This window comes from Herpailurus yagouaroundi, unplaced genomic scaffold (assembly GCF_014898765.1).
Source record: "Herpailurus yagouaroundi ecotype Mexico unplaced genomic scaffold, PumYag 28, whole genome shotgun sequence".
NCBI lineage: Eukaryota > Metazoa > Chordata > Mammalia > Carnivora > Felidae > Herpailurus > Herpailurus yagouaroundi.
Genome location: NW_024412376.1, coordinates 125,789,044 through 125,808,627, shown reverse-complemented (window position 1 = coordinate 125,808,627; position 19,584 = coordinate 125,789,044). Strand labels below are relative to the sequence as shown.

Below are 19,584 nucleotides of genomic sequence, written 5' to 3'. Positions count from 1 at the left end.
AGCCTGTCCTTTGAAACTTTGAAGCCATGCCTTGACTTCTCTTGAGCTGTGGAAGTCCCAGATGGCATCTTCTTCTAATAGGAGGCTGTTTTATCTACATTGCAAATCTGTTTAGTGTAGCCACCTTTATGAATTATCTGAGTGAGACCTTCTGGGTAACTTGCTGCAGCTTCTGTATCAGCACTTGCTGCCTTGCCTTGCACTTTACGTTACAGAGATGGCTTCTTTCCTTAAACCTCACGAACCAACCTCTGTTAGCTTTGAACTTTTTTCTTGCAGCTTCCTCACCTCTGTCAACCTTTACAGAATTGAAGAAAGTTATAAGGGCTTTGCCCTGGATTAGCCTTTGGCTTAAGGGAATGTTGTGACTGGTTTGGTCTTCTGCCCAGACCACTCAAACTTTATATCAGCAGTAAGGTATTTTTACTTTCTTATCATTCGTGGCTTCACTAGAGTTTAGCTCTTTTAATCTTCTTCAAGAATTTTTCTTTTGTGTTCACACCTTTGCCAACCAGTGGCAGAGGCCTAGGTTTTGGTCTTTGACGTGCCTTCCTCCTAAGCTTAATCATTTCTAGCTTTTGAATTAAAGTGAGAGACCTGTGGACTCTTTCACTTGGACACTTAGAGGCCATTAGAGGATTGTAAATTGACCTAGTGTGGATATTGTTGTGGTTCAAGGAATAGGCAGCCTAAGGAGCAGGAGAGAAAGAAGAGGTGATGGTTGGTCAGTAGAGTGGTTAGAACACACAAAATATTTATTAAGTTCACCATCTTAAATGGTTGTGATTCATAGCTCCCCAAAACAATTACAATAGTAACATCAAGGAGCACTGATCACAGACCACCATAATAAATACAATAGTGAAAAAGTGTAAAATATTACCAGACTCACCAAAATGTGACAGAGACACAAGGTAAGCAAATGCTATTGGAAAAATTGCACTGCTAGGTGACACAGTGTTGCCACAAACCTCAGTTTGTAAAAAATTTATCTGGGAAGTGCAGTAAAGTGAGGTGTAATGGAGCCAAGCATGATAAAAGGAGGTACGTATGCACTTGTTAAAAAGTGAATGAAGGGAAGAAGTAAGACATAGAAATAGAACTACCTTAAGGGATGCTGAAATTATATTTCCTCACTTAAAAATATCCCCTTTATTGGAAGACTTTTTTTTCACTCATTGCTATATCATGTGAAATTTTATCATTCAGTTTTGAAATTTGGTCCAACCTAGTTCCTAACCCTAATCTCAGTTACTCACAAAGTTGATTTGTGTAGCTTATAGTTATGAAAGTAATTGAAAATTTCTTCATACTGCTTTTTAATTGGTGAAGAATCAATGGATAATGCTACAGATTCACAATTAAATACCTTTTTTTATGAGCTAATCTTTATTCCATTAATTTTGTTAGTATTGGTTCTTGGTTACAATCCTTGAAGCCTATTTTTTGATTGAATGAATGTCCTTTAATTTTTTTTATACTCAGTGTGATTTGTTTTTTCTTAAATGTTTGTTTACTTTTGAGAGAGACAGAGACAGACTGTGAGTGGGTTAGGGGCAGAGAGAGAGGGAGACACAGAATCCGAAGCAGGCTCCAGGATCCGAGCCGTCAGCACAGAGCCCAATGTGGGGCTCGAACTCACGAGCTGTGAGATCATGACCTGAGCTGAAGTCGGAGGCTCAACTGACTGAGCCACCCAGACGCCCCTTAGCGTGGTTAAATGTATTGGAGGGAAGCCTCTACCTTCCTTGAGCATTACTGTCAAAGTGTCTTTATATTCTTTATTAAAAATTTATTTGGAGAGCTATTAAGTTTATTTCATTCTGTGGAAAAGTTCTACTCTTAAAGCTTAATTTTTCTAGAAAAAGCTTGTAATTTTATATTTGTAGCATTTTAATGTTGATAGGAATTAAAACTTTTAGAAGTATTGGGTAAGGCATGTTCACCAAACCCGTGTTCTGGTATTCAGCTTGGACTGATCAGAGTCCTTGCTATTAGAGTCTCCCCAGCTTCTTTGTGCCCAGTTCATTGTTACAACTTCTTAACCATTGTATTACGCTGTGTCCAATTTTGTCATGTTGCTTAATCCAAGGTTTGGCTAACTACACTGTTCCATGGCATAAAAAGCATGCTAAACTTGTTTCTGGCTACCTAGAAACTTACTTAAGCAGGAGGTAAATGTACTGAAGAATTATAGTTGCATATTTTCTTGGGTCAAGCAGTAAAACAATGAAAACTTCACATTCAAATTTTCAATTATTATCTTTATTTTGCTTTATATGAGGATTGTACTACTGTAAAATACCACTATAGAGATTGCATTGACTTCTATAAAACAGCTTGACAAAATGAAGTTTAGAAGAGATAAACAAATGTAATGAAAAGAGGTTTGAGCTATATCAACATCTGGATATCGTTCTCAGAAATCCTACTAAATGTGAGTTAGTTGCTTTGTACTTCAGTGCCTTTATTTGTAAAATGAGTTTAATGGTTAATTCCCACTATCAAAATCCTAATTATTGAAATATAAGAAACCAATTACAGGGGCGCCTGGGTGGCTCAGATTGCTAAGCATCCAACTCTTGATTTTGGCCTAGGTCATGATCTCAAGGTTTATGAGATCCAGCTTGGGATTCTCTCTCTCCTCTCTCTGCCCCTCTCCCTTCTTGTGAGCACATGTGTTCTCTCTCTCTCAAAATAAATGAATCATTAAAAAAAAGGAAGCCAATTACACTATAATACTATAAGTTTTATTTGATGGTTAATGACCAGATGCTTGAGTCTCATGAGAAAAGAGGGGTTTATTTTTTATTTATTTATTTTTTTAAATTTTTTTTTCAACGTTTATTTATTTTTGGGACAGAGAGAGACAGAGCATGAACGAGGGAGGGGCAGAGAGAGAGGGAGACACAGAATCGGAAACAGGCTCCAGGCTCTGAGCCGTCTGCCCAGAGCCCGACGCGGGGCTCGAACTCACGGACCGCGAGATCGTGACCTGGCTGAAGTCGGACGCTCAACCGACTGCGCCACCCAGGCGCCCCAAGGGGTTTATTTTTTTATATCAGTTTTGCTTTAATAAGGCAAATACAGGTATTAACTGGACTTTAAAAAGTTATTAGTTTTGGGCGTGCCTGGGTGGCTCAGTTGGTTAAGTGACCGACTTTGGCTCAGGTCATGATCTCACAGTTTGTGGGTTCGAGCCCTGCGTAGGGCTCTGTGCTGACACCTGAGAGCCTGGAGCCTGCTAAGAATTATGTGTCTCCTCTCTGCCCTCCCCTTCTCATTCTCTGTCTCAAAAATAAATAAACATTAAAAAAAAAAAAAAGTGGTTTTTTTAATGCATCAGGATTAGGTCTGGAGCTCTTTATTGGCACCAAATTGGAAGACAGTCTTCTAGGAAGATAAGCTTTTCTTTAATCCTAAAATGTATTTTTCATGCAACGAAGAACGTGTGTCCAATAAGATAGGTGAAACAAAACCAGAACGGAGCATGTGTGTTAACTGAATACTGGTAGAGTTAATGTGGTCATATTAAAGTTCTTCAGTTCCTCGGGCGGCAGGAACGGAGGAAACTGTGTATTCCGTAGCCTTAGGCAATTTTAGTAGTCCCTGGCACATGGTGGATGTTCAGTAAAGAGTTAGAATAAGTAAAATTAAGTGTGATGAAGATTTTTTAAATATTAAAAAACTTGAACTATACCCCACTGTCAAGTTGCAAATTTCATATCATTAAAAAATTGTAGAGGCAGTTCCATTCTACTTTCAGTGTTGAGTCTGGATTTTATGCAAGGCAGCAGGAATGGTGGAATAACACAGGCAGTTTTTGCCATCCTTTTTTTTATCCAGTGGAGACCGTAATTTTAGGAAATTATCAGACATAGCTTAAGAATACTAGTATATCCTGTCTGTACCTCTGAAAAGTAATACCAGACTTATGTGCTTATCTTTATTATTCATAGTGCTAATCCTCCATCTGGAATTGAAGATGAAACTGCTGAAAACGGCGTACCTAAACCGGTAACACAAGGCTTTGAAGTCCAGTTACTTCCCTATGTGAAGTCTTTATCAGTAGTTTCCTGTTCACTAAGGAAGAAAGCCAAAAATTTAAGATGACTTTCAGTGTCCGGCGTGATCTGGCCCCGTTTATATCCAGCCTCATCTGTTGCCATCAAAAACATAGCGATGAGAATAGTGGGAAGAGACTTCAGATGAAATGGAGCATGTGCAAAGACGTGAAGTTTAATCCTTTCAAGGAACTGAATGATTGTAACTCAACTAAAGATTATAATGAGACTCATTTTTTTTTTTTTTTAATTTTTTTTTTCAACGTTTATTTTATTTTTGGGACAGACAGAGACAGAGCATGAACGGGGGAGGGGCAGAGAGAGAGGGAGACACAGAATCGGAAGCAGGCTCCAGGCTCTGAGCCATCAGCCCAGAGCCCGACGCGGGGCTCGAACTCACGGACCGCGAGATCGTGACCTGGCTGAAGTCGGACGCTTAACCGACTGCGCCACCCAGGCGCCCCATAATGAGACTCATTTTGAAGGAAGACTTTAAGTCCCACAGCACAAGTTTGAGTGCCATAATTTTTAGCAAGACAATTCTTTATATAAGTGATAGTCTCTGACCTCATTCATGCCTGTTAAAAGTGATGTGTTTTGGATTGAACATGTATTCTTGGTCTTACAAATATTTTAACATTATGTTTCTATATAAAGAAAGAAAGAAATCCTTACTCTGCAGGCTTGAATTGAATACAAAAAAAATATTTTGCCTGAGGTGATCTACTTTTTTATTTACTGTTATGTGACTGACCACAAAATAGCCTTTTGGAGCCAAAATACAACCTTCATAAATGGTCCTACTTTTTACTCCTAAAACAAGTATTTCCTCAGTCACTTGCACCCTGGGCCTCGTCTAGCTACAAATGAATGACAAGAATTAAGTGAGCTGCTCCATAACGATTTGGTGCTTTTTAACCATGACGCTGTGACTCTTAACAGTATACTCTTCATATTCTTGCCAAAAATTTCTCACTCGATTTTTTTTATAATTTATGTTCTAGATATTTAGTACAATGCCTTAGATTTGTTTTGCAGAGAAGCATTTATAAATAACAGGAAAAAATATATGAGGTGTTATTTACAAAAAGATGCTGAAAAACAGATTTTATTTCACATTCTTATCCCATTTTATCATGTAAAACAAAAGCTATAAATGAGGTAGCAGTGCTATGAGATTATAACTTTTTTTCTCTAAAACTACTTCAAAAATCACGAAATGATTACTTTTTCACTTATTCATATTAGGTGTTGAGATGGATTATTGAATGTATTCTGTAATTGTTTATGTTGGTATAGAAAGTGACCGAGACTGAAGATGATAGTGATAGTGACAGTGATGACGATGAGGATGATGTTCATGTCACTATAGGAGACATTAAAACGGGAGCACCACAGTATGGGTAAGTTATTTTTAACTAATGATTACGTGCCTCAATGCAAGGTAGTGTGCTTATCTCGAACCAGTAATTGTTGATTCCATATTTTTTACATTTTTCCGTCTTACCATGCAATGAAAGAACTCTTGTTAAAATTTCACCATGAGTTTCTAAAAGAGCAGATCTTAAAAGTTCTTGTCACAAGGAAAAAAATATATTACTGTCTGGTGATGGATGTTAACTAATCATTTTTCAATATATAGTATCAAGTTATTATATTGTACACCTAAAATTAATACAGTGTTGTGTCAGTTTTATCATGATAAAAAGAGATTTCACCATGAAAATCTTTCTTAAAGATAAAGTTAATTTATTAGGCAAATTACATGGAAGCAGCTGCTTTCTAAAATTAAAGTGTTTTTATAAATGAATTGACTACTACACGTTCTTTAGTTAGAGTTAAAAAACCTTAAATCACAGTTTTCACCTACATTGTTCTTCCATTATATTATCCACAACCGTGTTTAGGTTTTTAATTTATTGTCCAGTAAAAATGGTATCAAAAGTGTTTCTTTTTGCTCCTCATAATGTATTTTTGAAGTTGTTCATTGTCCTGTAGGCTTTTTAAGCCAATATGTTGTATCAAGTTTTATAGTCTATAAAACTAGATCAAGTGAATCGACTGTCATTAGCTCGTTGAGCACATAAGGAATCTTCCAGAAAAGTTGGAAGGGAATATATTAAAGTACAGAATGTGATTTTGTTATGGTCGTAGAATAAGAGTCCATATTTTTTCTGTGTTTTTTTCAGATTGGATGTATAATGTGGTACTTTAGGAATGCATTAGGAACATAAAACTTTCATTAATTGCACTGTAGTTCAGTAAGCAGCCTTATCTGGAATCAAGCAATATATACATAAATACTTTTGAGTATTTTATTTCTATAGCAGAGCCATTTTGTTCAGTTATTTTAGGAGCTTAAAGGTAACTCAGTTATTGCTGTGGTCGGTTTCACATTATAATAAGCACTGCCTGTGTAATCTTAAAACTCTAGGGAGCAGGGTTGAGAAGAGACTTCTTCATATGAGGGGTAGATTGGTGTTCCATCTCCACTTAAAGAATTAGTGTTGGGCTTCTGTATAATGCTGATAGGCCTTTGCCATCTGCATTATGCAAAAGGAATGCTGTAATCCTTGTGTTTAGTAAATACTGTTACATAAAATTATTTGTATCTGCATCTATAGAACAATTAAAGCAAATGGTGAGGTGTTTTTTTTTTTATTAATATCAAATTTTTGTTAGGAATTGCAATCAAATGTTAAATGTATATAGACTCCCACAGTACTTTTTCTGAACTTTATTTCTTATAGCAATTTCCAGTTTCATGAAATGTGGTTATTTTACCCATCATCTGGATTATACAATTTACATTTTGCTAGGTCTGCTTTATCATTTATATGGGTAAATGTGTATATCTCCATCTATCTATGCTTACACCCATTCTTCAGTTGATCTACTTTTTATGTTTTTTATGCATTTCAAAGTAACTTTTATAGATCTTTCTGAAGGGTATAGAACTTACTTAACCTTGATATTTCAAGATCTGTCCCTTGAAAACTGAAAGATCTTGTGAGAAAATGAAGTTTGATGAACAGTTTGTGCACAGAATTTTCAGAAGCAAGTTTAAAGAGCAAATTGTATTCCGGGAACAATACTAAATGGATTTATTGTAAGCTGTTAGAAAGTACAAAATAGCATTTTTTTAGGTAACATACTTTTGTTACGAAGTTCATTTTCTCTATATAAGGTATGAAGGAAAGCAAATTAAAAAAAATTTTTTAATGTTTACTTATTTCTGAGAGAGAGAGACAAAGTGCAAGCAGGGGAGGGGCAGAGAGAGAGGGAGACACAGAATGCGAAGCAGGCTCCAGGCTCTGAGCTGTCAGGCACAGAGCCTGACGAGGGGCTCAGACTCCCAAACCGCGAGATCATGACCTGAGCCGAAGTCAGATGCTTAACCGACTGAGCCACCCAGGCTCCCCAGAAAGCAAATTTTAGAGTAGGAATAATTTTTTTTTTAACATTTATTCATTTTTGAGTTCATTTTTGAGACAGAGACAGAGCATGAATGGGGGAAGGTCAGAGAGAGAGAGAGAGAGAGAGAGAGAGAGAGACACAGAATCTGAAACAGGCTCCAGGCTCTGAGCGGTTAGCACAGAGCCCAACGCAGGGCTCGAACTCACAGACCACGAGATCATGACCTGAGCTGAAGTCGGACGCCCAACCGACTGAGCCACCCAGGCGCCCCTAGAGTAGGAATAATTTAAGTCATAGAGGGAAGTAGTTTCTTACCTTTGAGATTCATCCATCCATTTAATAAACAGTTTTTAAAAAGTTTGGCACTGCATTAATTGATGAGAATATGAAAAGTAATAATATAGTCCTTATTAGAAATAGTGAGGAAGACAGACATGTGAGCAAATACTTTCAGTGCAGTTTAAGTGCTAGAATAGAATGTACAAGGTGATTGGAAAGCTTTGAGAGGAGAGTTGCTAAAAAGCCTATGTATTGAAGAAAAAATCCTAGAGGCGGTAATATTTGAATTTGTTTGAATGATTCTTGAGACAGAAGAGGACTGATGATTTAGCAGGGACACTACTGCGATGTGGTGGAAGCCTGGCTTAGAGGAACATGGCTGGAGGATACAATAGATGGGAAAAAATGGTTAAAACCACGTTAGGGAATTAGAACCTTTAAAAGTTTATAGGCAGGTTTATAGGCAGGAATTAGAACCTTTAAAGGTTTATTATAGGCAGGTTAGGTTATGTGAAAAGATAACTAGCAGCAGTAGTTGAGATGGATTAAATAGAAATTGGTTGATATATTTGAGTTGTCCACATGAGATGATAATGCAGCCTAAGCCAGTGGCAGTAGTATAGGGATAGATGGAAAAAGATACTTGAGTGCATAATAAATGGAAATAACATGGTTGTGGATGCAGAGTGAGATAAAGGACTCAATGACTTAGAGGTTTTAGAGCCCTTAATTGAGTACCTTACCGTATATTAGCATGTGTGGGTAATGTAGGAGGAGTAGGTTAAAACACATTTTTTTTATGCATTAATTTTGAAGTTCCTTTCGATATCCAAGTATGTAGGATCTAGCACCTAGAGAAGCCTGACACCTCATGGGAGGCTCATGGAAGGTATCATATTAGCTTAAGTGTAATTTTCCAAACAGCTAAGCTTCTTTGAACACAATGAATACAAAGCCTTAGTAGTTTTAAAAACAAAAGTGATGTTTTAAAGGCAAATGTGGAAGGGAAAGTAGCTAGGTAGGGAGCAAAGAAATTCATTTATTGAACTTAAGGTTAAGCCTTTTATAAATACTATTTTGTTTTATGCTTTAGCAATTCTGTAAGAAGACCATTGAGAGATAGTACTTGATTTTTGTGCATTTAACTTGTAAACAGCTGGAACTTTTGTACATCATATATAGATAACCAAAAGGTGCTTTTGCTGTGCTGAATTTAGATTGTTGAAATGTAAGCAGCATGGGGCAGGAGGCATATTTGTTCAGTTCCTCATTCTCTTTCTTTAGCCTAGAGCCGTATTTGATGTATTGTTGGTGATTAATCGTTTACTATGGGAATTAATATCAATGAGATGATTGAAGCGTTTCAAGATTGTAATGGTAGCACTACCTGACCGTAACAGTTTAATTCGGGCTATTTCATACTTTTTGCATTTATAGCAGTGGAGCTTCATACAGTTACTTGAATATTTTATTACGCTTCCTTATCATTTTATTTTTAAGCAGAAAACAAAAATCATAGTGCTAATGTAAATTACCTAAGTCTCATAAATTTAGTACATTGGAGGAAAAAAAAATGGAAATTATTAGGCAGATCAGAAACAATGAATCTTTCTTTACAAGTCCAGTTGCCTGAACTTGGGAGGGTAAAGAAGCAAATTAAATAACATGAATATTATGTGAGAAATATGTCATTGAGAATATTGTCTATTATTTTACGTCTTACTAATTATGTAAGTCTCTTTCTGTTATTATATTTGATTTTCCTCCTCATGCAAGAATGCATTATATGGAAAAGTTAGGGAACTGTCTGTAAACCCATATTACAGAAAATTTATACAAAGTCCATGAGGTCTTAAGTTACTTAGCCAAGGTTACACAACTAATAATTGACAAAACTTATATTTGAGCCTGGGGTCTGAATGCAGATTTTGTATTTTTTTCCTTTATCATGTGTATATTACATTTAAAAAGTATAGCTCAATAATTTTTTCAAATGTATACATTCATGAACCCACAACCCAGGTCAAGATATGGAACATTATTAGCATTCTAGAAATTTGCCTTTGTTTTCCCAGTCCTTAAACACTGACTACCACCAAACACTGTTCTGCTTTCACCCTAGATTTATTTTTAAATGTAATATAAATGAATTCATTTTATGGGTAAAAGTATTCTGTGGATATTTGGAAAAGGAGTTATCTACAATATCAAATGTAGGAAGGAGTATAAGGAGGTCACTGGACTCGGGAACAAAGTGGAGAAATTTCCTTCTTGCATGATTGCTGTTATGTTGTAGGTGCGGAAATGCAGACAAAGTGATAGAGATGGATTTCCTCTTAGCCACGTTTCTTGTGAAGTTTGTTACAGTGAGATACTTAGTGGCTGATAGGTTTTCAGATGAAAAACAAGTTGAGACTTTTAAAAAATATTTTTTTCTCTTACTGAGCAAGTGACAGACTTTTGAAATTAGTTTAGAACATTTTCTAAAATGTGTCAGTCATTAGTCTGTTTAGTTACTATGTGGGTGTATAGTTTGTTTGTACATGTTGAATATATTGCTGTTTTGTTTACGTTTCTCAGGATAATTTTTATTTTGTTTTTAGGAGTTATGGTACAGCACCTGTAAATCTTAACATCAAAACAGGGGGAAGAGTTTATGGAACTACAGGTAAAACTTGTATTTGCAACTGTATCAATAGGAAAATAAGTCGAATGTATGAATAGGTCATAAGTTGAGGTATTACACCTCAGTTAAAAAGAGCAGTTTTTCACCATACATCATAGAGGTGGACAAACTTTTTCCAGAAAGGGCTACATAAATAAATATTTAGGCTGTGTGGGTCACAGGGCTCCTGTCACATGGTTGGTTTACTTGTTTTACAGCCCTTTAAAAAAGTAGACTTTTCTTAGCTCACAGGCAGTACAAAAAAAGTGATTTCAAACATGGAAGTTAGCAACTTCCTATTGGTACAGGAATTTCTTATAAGTAACAAGTCCCTAATCTCTCAATCCAGTTTATTTTACAGCTACTCCATAAAGTTTGATCTCACTTTTTATTTATGCTAGTATTACTCTAAATGCTGTGTTTGGAACCTCTGCCATGTTTAGTGGTATCAGTGGTAAAAAGGTGTCAATGATTTCTATTTACCTGTGGTGTCTCTCAGTTTTGTGCTGATAATAGCTCCTTCACCATTTTGTAATTGTATAAAATAGGAACAAAAGTCAAGGGAGTGGACCTCGATGCACCTGGAAGCATTAACGGAGTTCCACTCTTGGAGGTAGATTTGGATTCCTTTGAAGATAAACCATGGCGTAAACCCGGTAAGATTCCTGTGGACTGTATCTGTTTCGAAAGATTTTTAGTATCAACGGTCATTTAGAAGAGTATTTTTAATGTCATTTTTATTGTCTTAATTACAAGAGTAAGATGACCTATATTATTAAATCTTATTATTTGCATATTATTTTATCATGACACCATTTCTAAAGGAAATACGTTCCCCCACCATGATCATTTGTTTCTTAAGTTCCAAATATGAGTGACATATAGTATTTGTCTTTGACTAACTTATTTCACTTAGCATAATATTCTCTGGCTTAAAGGAGATACTTGTGATCAAAAATTTTTATAGTCCTATTGCTTTATATTAGTAATTGGGAAAATTAGAAGGGGTGATAAAACTGACGGAACACTAAATTTTTGTTTTTATAGTTTATATTTTGTATGCTGCATAAAAATAGAATTGAAATATTTATACACTAATACTATGTTTTATCTTTAGGTGCTGATCTTTCTGATTATTTTAATTATGGGTTTAATGAAGATACCTGGAAAGCTTACTGTGAAAAACAAAAGAGGATACGAATGGGACTTGAAGTTATACCAGTTACCTCTACTACAAATAAAATTACGGTAATTAGTAAATATTCCAGAATACCCCAGCCTTTTCTACAGTCCCAAATAAACTCCCCCAGATAAATCACTTTTTCCCCATAAAGGTGGTTAAATGCTATAAGATAGTTTAAAATTTTCATTCTTTTTATCATGTTTGTTTTTTTTTCCCTTCCTTCCCTTTCAGAGTTTCATATTAATGATTATCTGATGTTCTTAGTTTCAAGTCACAGACTAGCTACAGCTAGTTTGTCTTTATGTGGCCTATCAATTAAAAATTATGTGGTATCTTAATGGGGAATATGTTATTTAACTTAGGCCGAAGACTGTACTATGGAAGTTACACCAGGTGCAGAGATCCAAGATGGCAGATTCAATCTTTTTAAGGTGAATTTTAGTAAATTATCCTTGGTTGCTCTCATTTTTTTGTTCTTGAGTCTGCTCCCATACCACTACTCAAGGGATGAGGTTAAAGTGGAAATAGCTACCTTTTTTCCAAATCTTCAGCTTCCTGGTGACTTACAAATTTGCTGATTGTTGTTTTATCTCCACTTTGCAAGCATGTGAATTTATAGCCTATTATACTAACATATGCCAAGTAAAACTATTCTTGCTATATGTTGTGATTTTATTTTGAATTATAGTGTATGTTTGCTTGTAGGACATAAAAGTTCATGCCGATAGGCTAAGCTCTCAGTTCAGATCATGCTTTATCAGAATGGGAGAATTATTTTCCTAATTTTCTTTTAAAAAATGATAAGGAAGATGGCATACTGCTTATTATCTTTATGACACTAAAATCATTGGTGTAACGTGTCTTAGAGTTTGAGATGTCTCAAGAAGCTTGGCCGTTTTTGAGAGTCTCTAAGAAAGACTCAACAGAATAGGATAAAGCCATTGATGTGTAAAATTAATAACTTAAAAGGATTAGGTTTAGGTAGGGACTTGCAGGTTGTTATTACCACTTGGGTATCAAGTCTGAATTCTGGCTTCTCCATTCCATATGATCACAGACCCAGTCCAAAGAATAATACCGTATTTTCATACTTCTGCAATACACAGCAACCTACAAACTTTTCTCGAAAATACCTGATTGTGTACTCTTTTTTCCTTTACCTTAATTCTTAGTTCTTGATTCTTGTATTGAACGACACTGGAATGAAGACTGGGAGTGGCTTTTAGATTGGGTTGTGTACTCAGGGAACTTTGTGGGCAGGAACTTTCCTGTGATCCTTTTGGGACTGCAGCCCTGGCACCAAAATACTGCCTTATGCAATACATGTGCTATATCCGCAGATGTAGCCGCTCTGCTGGACACAGTTCTGTGTAGAGAATTTAATTTTAATTTACATCCTACTTTGGGTAAGTATTTGGTTCTTGTTCTGCTGTAAATCTTTTGAAAGTGTGTGATGATGTCTATTCTATTTTAAATGGCCATCCGGTTCTTTTTGGTGCTCTCTTCTTCAGGGATTGAATATATTGTACTTGATTCCAATGAATAGATAGAAAAGCTAGTTGTCTTGATGATGAAATAGTTTGTTTGCAGTGGTGCTTTTTATTTTTTTCTAACAAATGAAAACAAGGTGCCTTTGTAAAACTGCCAAGTTCTGTATACTTTGTCTTTTTGCAGTAGACTTCTAAAACTAAGGAATAAAAAGAAATTCCTAGGGGCTGGTCTCTCTTTTTTTTGAGAGAGAAGGAGGGAGAGAGAATGAATCTTACGTAGGCTTCATGCCCAGCGCAGAGCCTGACTCTGGGCTCAGTCTCACCACTGTGAGATCATGACCTGAGCCGAAATTGAGTTGAATGCTTAACCTACTGAGCCACCCATGCACCCCAAGGTCTCTCTGTTTTTTGTTTTGTTTTGTTTTGTTTTGTTTTTTAAGTACATGTGCTGCTGAAGTGAGCACTAGAGGCTGGTCTCTTCTTGGAAGTGTCACCATGAATGAGTTTTTTATATACATACGGTCTATCAACATTGTTTTGAAGTTTCTTTGGGTTATATGGGAGGGAGGGAGGTCATTGTTCCATTCTCATTCATTTGCTTCCAAAGGAATAAGCGTTTGAATTTGATGAGTATAGTTTCATGGTTTTATTTGCCTTGATAATAGGCATTAAATATTATTCATCTGTTAGAAATACTGATTTGGGAACAGGGTGTATATTTTAATAATGTGTATGGTTCACATTTTTTATGCATATTGTGGTCTGTAGGATATATTTTATTGATGTTGCTCAGGATCTGCAACTACTGGTTATATGTGAGTGTTTGGCATTTTCAGGCCACAATTTACTTGACATTAAATTTCAGATGAATTGCTGTCACCTTAAATAAAGAAATATCATTGTTCAGGTTTTTGTAGGACTGTTATTCTTGAAAAAGTATGAGTTGTCTTTCATTATCTATCCTGCAACTCTGGAGAATACAAAAAATATTATAAGGATGTAATTGGTATCCCAAATATGCAGAGGCAAATTTCTTAGGTATTATTAACATTGAGTGTTTATATATAGTTCCATTCTGTTTCTGTGTTTTCTTAAAAGGGTAAAGATGCAGTGTTAGAGAAGCATTTGCCATTCCATTTTATTTTATTTTTTAAAGTTACCTGCTTTTTTTTTTTAATGTTTATTTTTGAGAGGGAGAGTGGGTGCACGTGTGAGCGAGTTGGGGAGGAGCAAGGAAAGAGGGAGACAGGATCTGAAGCAGGCTCTGCTCTGGCAGCACAGAGCCCGATGTGGAGCTGGAACTCACGAACCATGAAATCATCACCTGAGCTGAAGTTGGTCACTTAACCGACTGAGCCACCCAGGTGCCCCAAAGCATACGCCATTTTGATCAGAGCCTTGTGAGTGTGGAGAACACACACAAAAAAGTATTGCGGATGAGGAAATGGCTTGGGCAAAGAAAGAAACTCAGTTGAGTAGAAGTGGTTGAGAGTAGTATTTAAGAAGTTAGCCTGATTGGATGAGTTCTTTTCGGAATGGAATAGAAGAGAGATTGCTTTGTGAGGTGTGGTTCAATTCTAGAAGGCCTAGAAACAAGGAGGATGAGTTGGAGGAATTATTCCCTGTTTGTGAGCATGAAAGTGACATACAAGTAATATAATGTTGGAAGTGACCTAATAAGTAACAATTCTGGCAGCAGTGTAAGGTTGAAAAAAGGAAGTCTAAGCTCTTACCCATTAATCCACTGTTTGAACTACAGTTATTAGGATTGGTGATTGAGAAGGAAAAGGACTTCCCCAATTTTCCCGTTACGTCTGAGCACCTCTAATGTGCATAGCACTGTGCTAGATATCATGGGAAAACAGACTCTGTATTTAAGGAGCTCATGGTCTAAGCGATGTGTATGTATGAACTAACCATGATACATTGTGAGAAATGTTATGTTAGTGGTATTATCAAAGTGCAGTAGGGAGTTGAGAGGATAGAGTGGATTGTCCTATGATACAGAGTCTAGAAGGATTCAAACATGGTAACCGGAAGATGAGTGAGTTTTCATTAGAAGATGGGGTGTAGAACATTGTAGGCAGAGAGAGCAGTATGAGCAAAACCAGATAGCATGAATGGAGAGTTGGGGTAGATGAGAGGTATTACAGGAGAGAAGCCTAGAAATGGCAGAAATGGGGCGGCATGATGGGAAAGACCTTAATCTGAAACTAGTCTACAGACATTTGTGTAGACAATAGGAAGCCATTTGAAAGTTCTTGAGTAGAATAGTGTGAGCAAATTTGGTTTTTAGAAAAAGAACTTACAAGTGTTCTCTAGAATGTAAGGAGGAGAAAAGGAAGTCAGAGACCACATACAGAGCATTTGCAATACTGTAGAAATGAAATGAATAAGGACCAGATCTTAAAGTAGTGAATGAACAAAGGGGACAGATTTAAGAATCATAATTTAAATTCTTCTCATGTCTACTGCAAAGATACTTGTTTCATCCTTGATCAACTGAGAAATAAGCAACCTACCAGCCCCTTTAAATTTTTGTTGGTTTTTTTTTTTTTACTTTCTTGTTAAGTAAATTCTCAAACATTAACAAGTAGATAAAATAGTACAAATGAACTTGTTAGTTTAAGTTCATATTTGAGAGAGAGAGAGAGACGGCACCACATGAAAGTGGAGGAGGGGCAGAGAGAGAGGGAGAGAGAATCCCAGCCCGGCTCCATGCCAACAGCGCAGAACCTGAGTGGGGCTCAATCCCATGAACCATGAATTGTGAGATCATTACCTGAGCCGAAATCAAGAGTCAGACACTTAACTGACTGAGCCACCTAGGGACCCCTTTTTTGGCTTAATTTTTGTTTTTGTTTTCAGTGAAATGAAAGGAGATGAAGTTTAATAGAAAAATAGTCACTTAATTGGTTATAAAAAGCATTTGTGTAATTTTATAGTTCGGAGTGAGGGGCAAGGGAAGAGTGACTAGTGGGAATGGGTTACATAGTATGTGTGAAAAAAAAATTGACCACAATCTTCTCTTAAAATATTTTTATGTCTATATGTGCACACACATGCATAGATAATTTTTTTTCCTCTGTGTATGTATAAGCTGTGTTTTGAAATTTCACAACTATGTGTCTGTTATTGTCTATTATACCAAGCATTCATTTGTACCCTTTTAATTTGGAAGCACGTATCTTTCATTTCTGGGATATTTTCTTCTATTATGTTTTTTACTTTCTCTGTGCTTTCTAATGTCTTCTGGGCCTCCTATTCAAATATCGGACTCCTTTTTTTTTTTTTAATTTTTTTTTTAATGTTTATTTATTTTTGAGGGAGAGAGAGAGGAGACACGAAACTTGCAGCAGGCTCCAGGATGTAAGTTGTCAGCATGGAGCCCGATGTGGGGCTCAGACTCACGAACCTTGAGATCATGACCTGAGCCAAAGTCGGATGCTCAACCTACTGAGCCACCCAGGCACCACTGCCCCCCCGCCTTTTTTTAAATTCCTTTTTATTTATTTATTTATTTATTTAAAAAAAATTTTTTTTTTTTTTCCAACGTTTATTTATTTTTGGGACAGAGACAGACAGAGCATGAACGGGGGAGGGGCAGAGAGAGAGGGAGACAGAATCAGAAACAGGCTCCAGGCTCTGAGCCATCAGCCCAGAGCCCGACGCGGGGCTCGAACTCACGGACCGCGAGATTGTGACCTGGCTGAAGTCGGACGCTTAACCGACTGCGCCACCCAGGCGCCCCTTAAATTCCTTTTTAATTAAATATCGGACTTCTTATACTGGTCCTTTAATTTTCTTTTCTCTTTTACTTTCCACCTCTTTGTCTTCCATTATCTGGGAAATTTTTTCCACCTTATAACCCTTCTGTTCACTGTCATTTCTGTGGTTATATTGTTAATATTCAAGAAAATTTTTCTTTAGTATTTAACCTTAGTGTCCTGCTGTTGTTCATGCATGCACTGATATAGTGTTTTTTTTCTCATCTGTCTCTCAAAAGATATTTGTGTTGATGATACGTTGTTTGTTTCATTTAGATTTTCCTGCATAGTGTGTTTGTTGTTTTTGGCCTTTGACTGACTTTTCTCAAATAAATGTTTGTTGGTCCTTGGCCATTCACTCACAAGGGAATGGGCCACTCAAAAGGTGATTGGGAACTCTGAATATGAATAAAATTTGCTATAGGCTTTTCTGTAGGGCTAAGCATTTTTAGTAGTCCCACACGTCAGTATCTTTAGGTTGTTTTGTTTTTTGTTTTTGTGGTGATTTGATTTTTTAGGGAATAGATTCCAGTGGCCTGCCTAGAGGGTTTATACTTACCTGATTCAAATGTTCTGGAAACTGGAGTTGTCCAGTTGCTGAACCTTTTGGGGTTCTGCCATGAGAATCATAGTATCTTTATTTTGTTATTGCTGACTTAGGATTCAGGTTTCTTTATTCTGCTCAGTCAGTTACTATCTTTTCATCTGTTTTCAGAGTCCCAAATTTTATTGTGTTCGCGGTCTTTTTCTTGTGGGTTGAAACAAAATTTTGGTAATTTATATGATTTGCTACTTTTCCTTTTTTACCTTAACATTTATGTGGCAGATGCTTTTCTAGGTTATTAAAGTTTTTTGATAACATTTTAAATAGTTGCATGATGCATTATTTGGGTGTAGCACACAATAAATTTCTTTTTAGATATTTTGTTTGGAAGGTTAACCTGTGAAGGGTAGCTGAAGGAAATTTCATAAAATAATTTAAGTTTTGGTACATTGGTAGCATAATTTGGGTAAATATTGAGCTTCTCAAGGTTACAGACTTCACTCAAACTTTTGTTTGGATATGTAAGACCTGACATGACTTTGTGTTTAGAGAACCTGTCATGGTATCTTACAGTCATTTCTTAAAATATGAGATCATATTAAAAAATTATCTCATTCTGGTTAAACAAATTCTGTCTGTAACCCTGAGTGCAACATCTGAAGAAAAACAAGTGGATGCAAGTTGATTAGGAGACTTGCTAAAATGGCGAGGACTTTCAGAATTAGTAGGAGTATTTTACAAGGAAATAAAGGAGAAAAGAAAACTAAGGAAACAAGCAATTTTTACATGTTTAAAAGTGTACTGTCTTCCTGATGTCTTTTCCCCTGTTGTAAATAATTTTTCATCTTTGCTCTTTTTTTTTCATCTTTGCTCTTTCTTTTTTTCCCTCCTCTTTTACTTCTTCAACTCTCTTCCCATTCCCTTCCCCAGTTTTTAATTGAGCATTGACTATGTTAGGAAGCAGCTCTGACTTAAGTAGGGAGGGGAGGTGAGCATTATAGACCTAGACTTTGTGATCTTAGAGTTTTTCTGACTTAATGGGAAAAGTCGTGATTGATTAGATAATTGGGCCAAAACTCCATGTCCTGTGAAAGACTTTGAAGTGACATTTAAGGTGAATCCCAAAGTCAGTCAAATAAAAATATATACTGAAAACTTATTCCAGGCACTGTTTTTAGGTATTGGGATACAGATTTGAATAAAACCTAAATGCAGTATAAATCCTTGTAGTCCATGATAAGAAATTTAGGTTTCATTCTGTTTGTGTTGGGAAACTATTAGAGAATTTTGAGCAGGAGAGAGACATGAGGTGATTTACACTTTTAATAACAGTGCTTGGCTGTATACAGGGGATAGATTTTTTAGAGGTAAGGTCAAAGCAGAGACAATTCAGTAGAACAGTTGAGAAGTGGTAAGTTTAACCTGGGTTTTAGGGGTGGACATAATAAATGGTTGAATTTGGTATATATTGTAAAGGTACAGCTGACATAGGATTGTCATATCTATTGGATAATTCCTGGGATTTTTTTTTTTTTCCTTGAGCAACTCAGTAGATGATGGTACTATTTACTGGGAAAACTTGGGGAGAATCAGAATGGGGGATAGTAGAAAATCAGTAGTTTTGTTTTGACCACAGTAAGTTTGAGTTGCTTATTAGATAGATAAGATGTTGGATATAAATTATTGGAGCTCAGGGGAACAGTTGAGACCATACTGTCAACTCTCAATATTCCTGACATGCAGGAAGAATAATACATTTCTTTTTCTGTGTTCTCATAGCATTTTTATCTCATAGATACTTTTTTCATAGCATTTATTGTATTGCTCTGGTTGTTTATGTGTCTGTCTTGTCCCATGGCCTGAGATTTTGTTGTATTTCTGTCTGTAATCTCAGCTTCTGGTGAAAGATTTTTAGATAACAATAGATATTTAATGTTTGATGAGTGAACCATGTTTTATTTCTCTTGTCACCACATTCTGTCAGTTTACCTGTCAAGTGTCTGTCAAATCCATTTCTTTCTATCCTCATTGTCTTAGTGCTGATCCTCAGTCATCCCTCATTAGGATCTGGGCCTTTTAAATGAGTTTTTTTTTTTTTTTTTTTAATTTTTTTTTTCAACGTTTATTTATTTTTGGGACAGAGAGAGACAGAGCATGAACGGGGGAGGGGCAGAC

At 36.2% G+C, this 19,584-nt stretch overlaps 1 protein-coding gene across 24 annotated transcripts in view; it reads left to right on the top strand.

The window, feature by feature from the left end:
- The window catches only part of FIP1L1 (factor interacting with PAPOLA and CPSF1), an 82,919-nt gene that overhangs the window by 5,433 nt on the left and 57,902 nt on the right, over positions 1-19,584 (top strand). For 14 of the 24 annotated variants that reach the window (XM_040483615.1, XM_040483603.1, XM_040483601.1 and 11 more), the window contains 5 exons: positions 3,960-4,017; positions 5,364-5,467; positions 10,364-10,428; positions 10,974-11,081; positions 11,543-11,673. In XM_040483615.1, the coding sequence (XP_040339549.1) occupies positions 3,960-4,017; positions 5,364-5,467; positions 10,364-10,428; positions 10,974-11,081; positions 11,543-11,673 (466 nt within the window). Of the gene's footprint in view, positions 1-3,959; positions 4,018-5,363; positions 5,468-10,363; positions 10,429-10,973; positions 11,082-11,542; positions 11,674-11,970; positions 12,040-19,584 lie in introns of all 24 variants that reach the window. The other 10 variants (XM_040483537.1, XM_040483578.1, XM_040483466.1 and 7 more) reach the window with 1 other exon arrangement.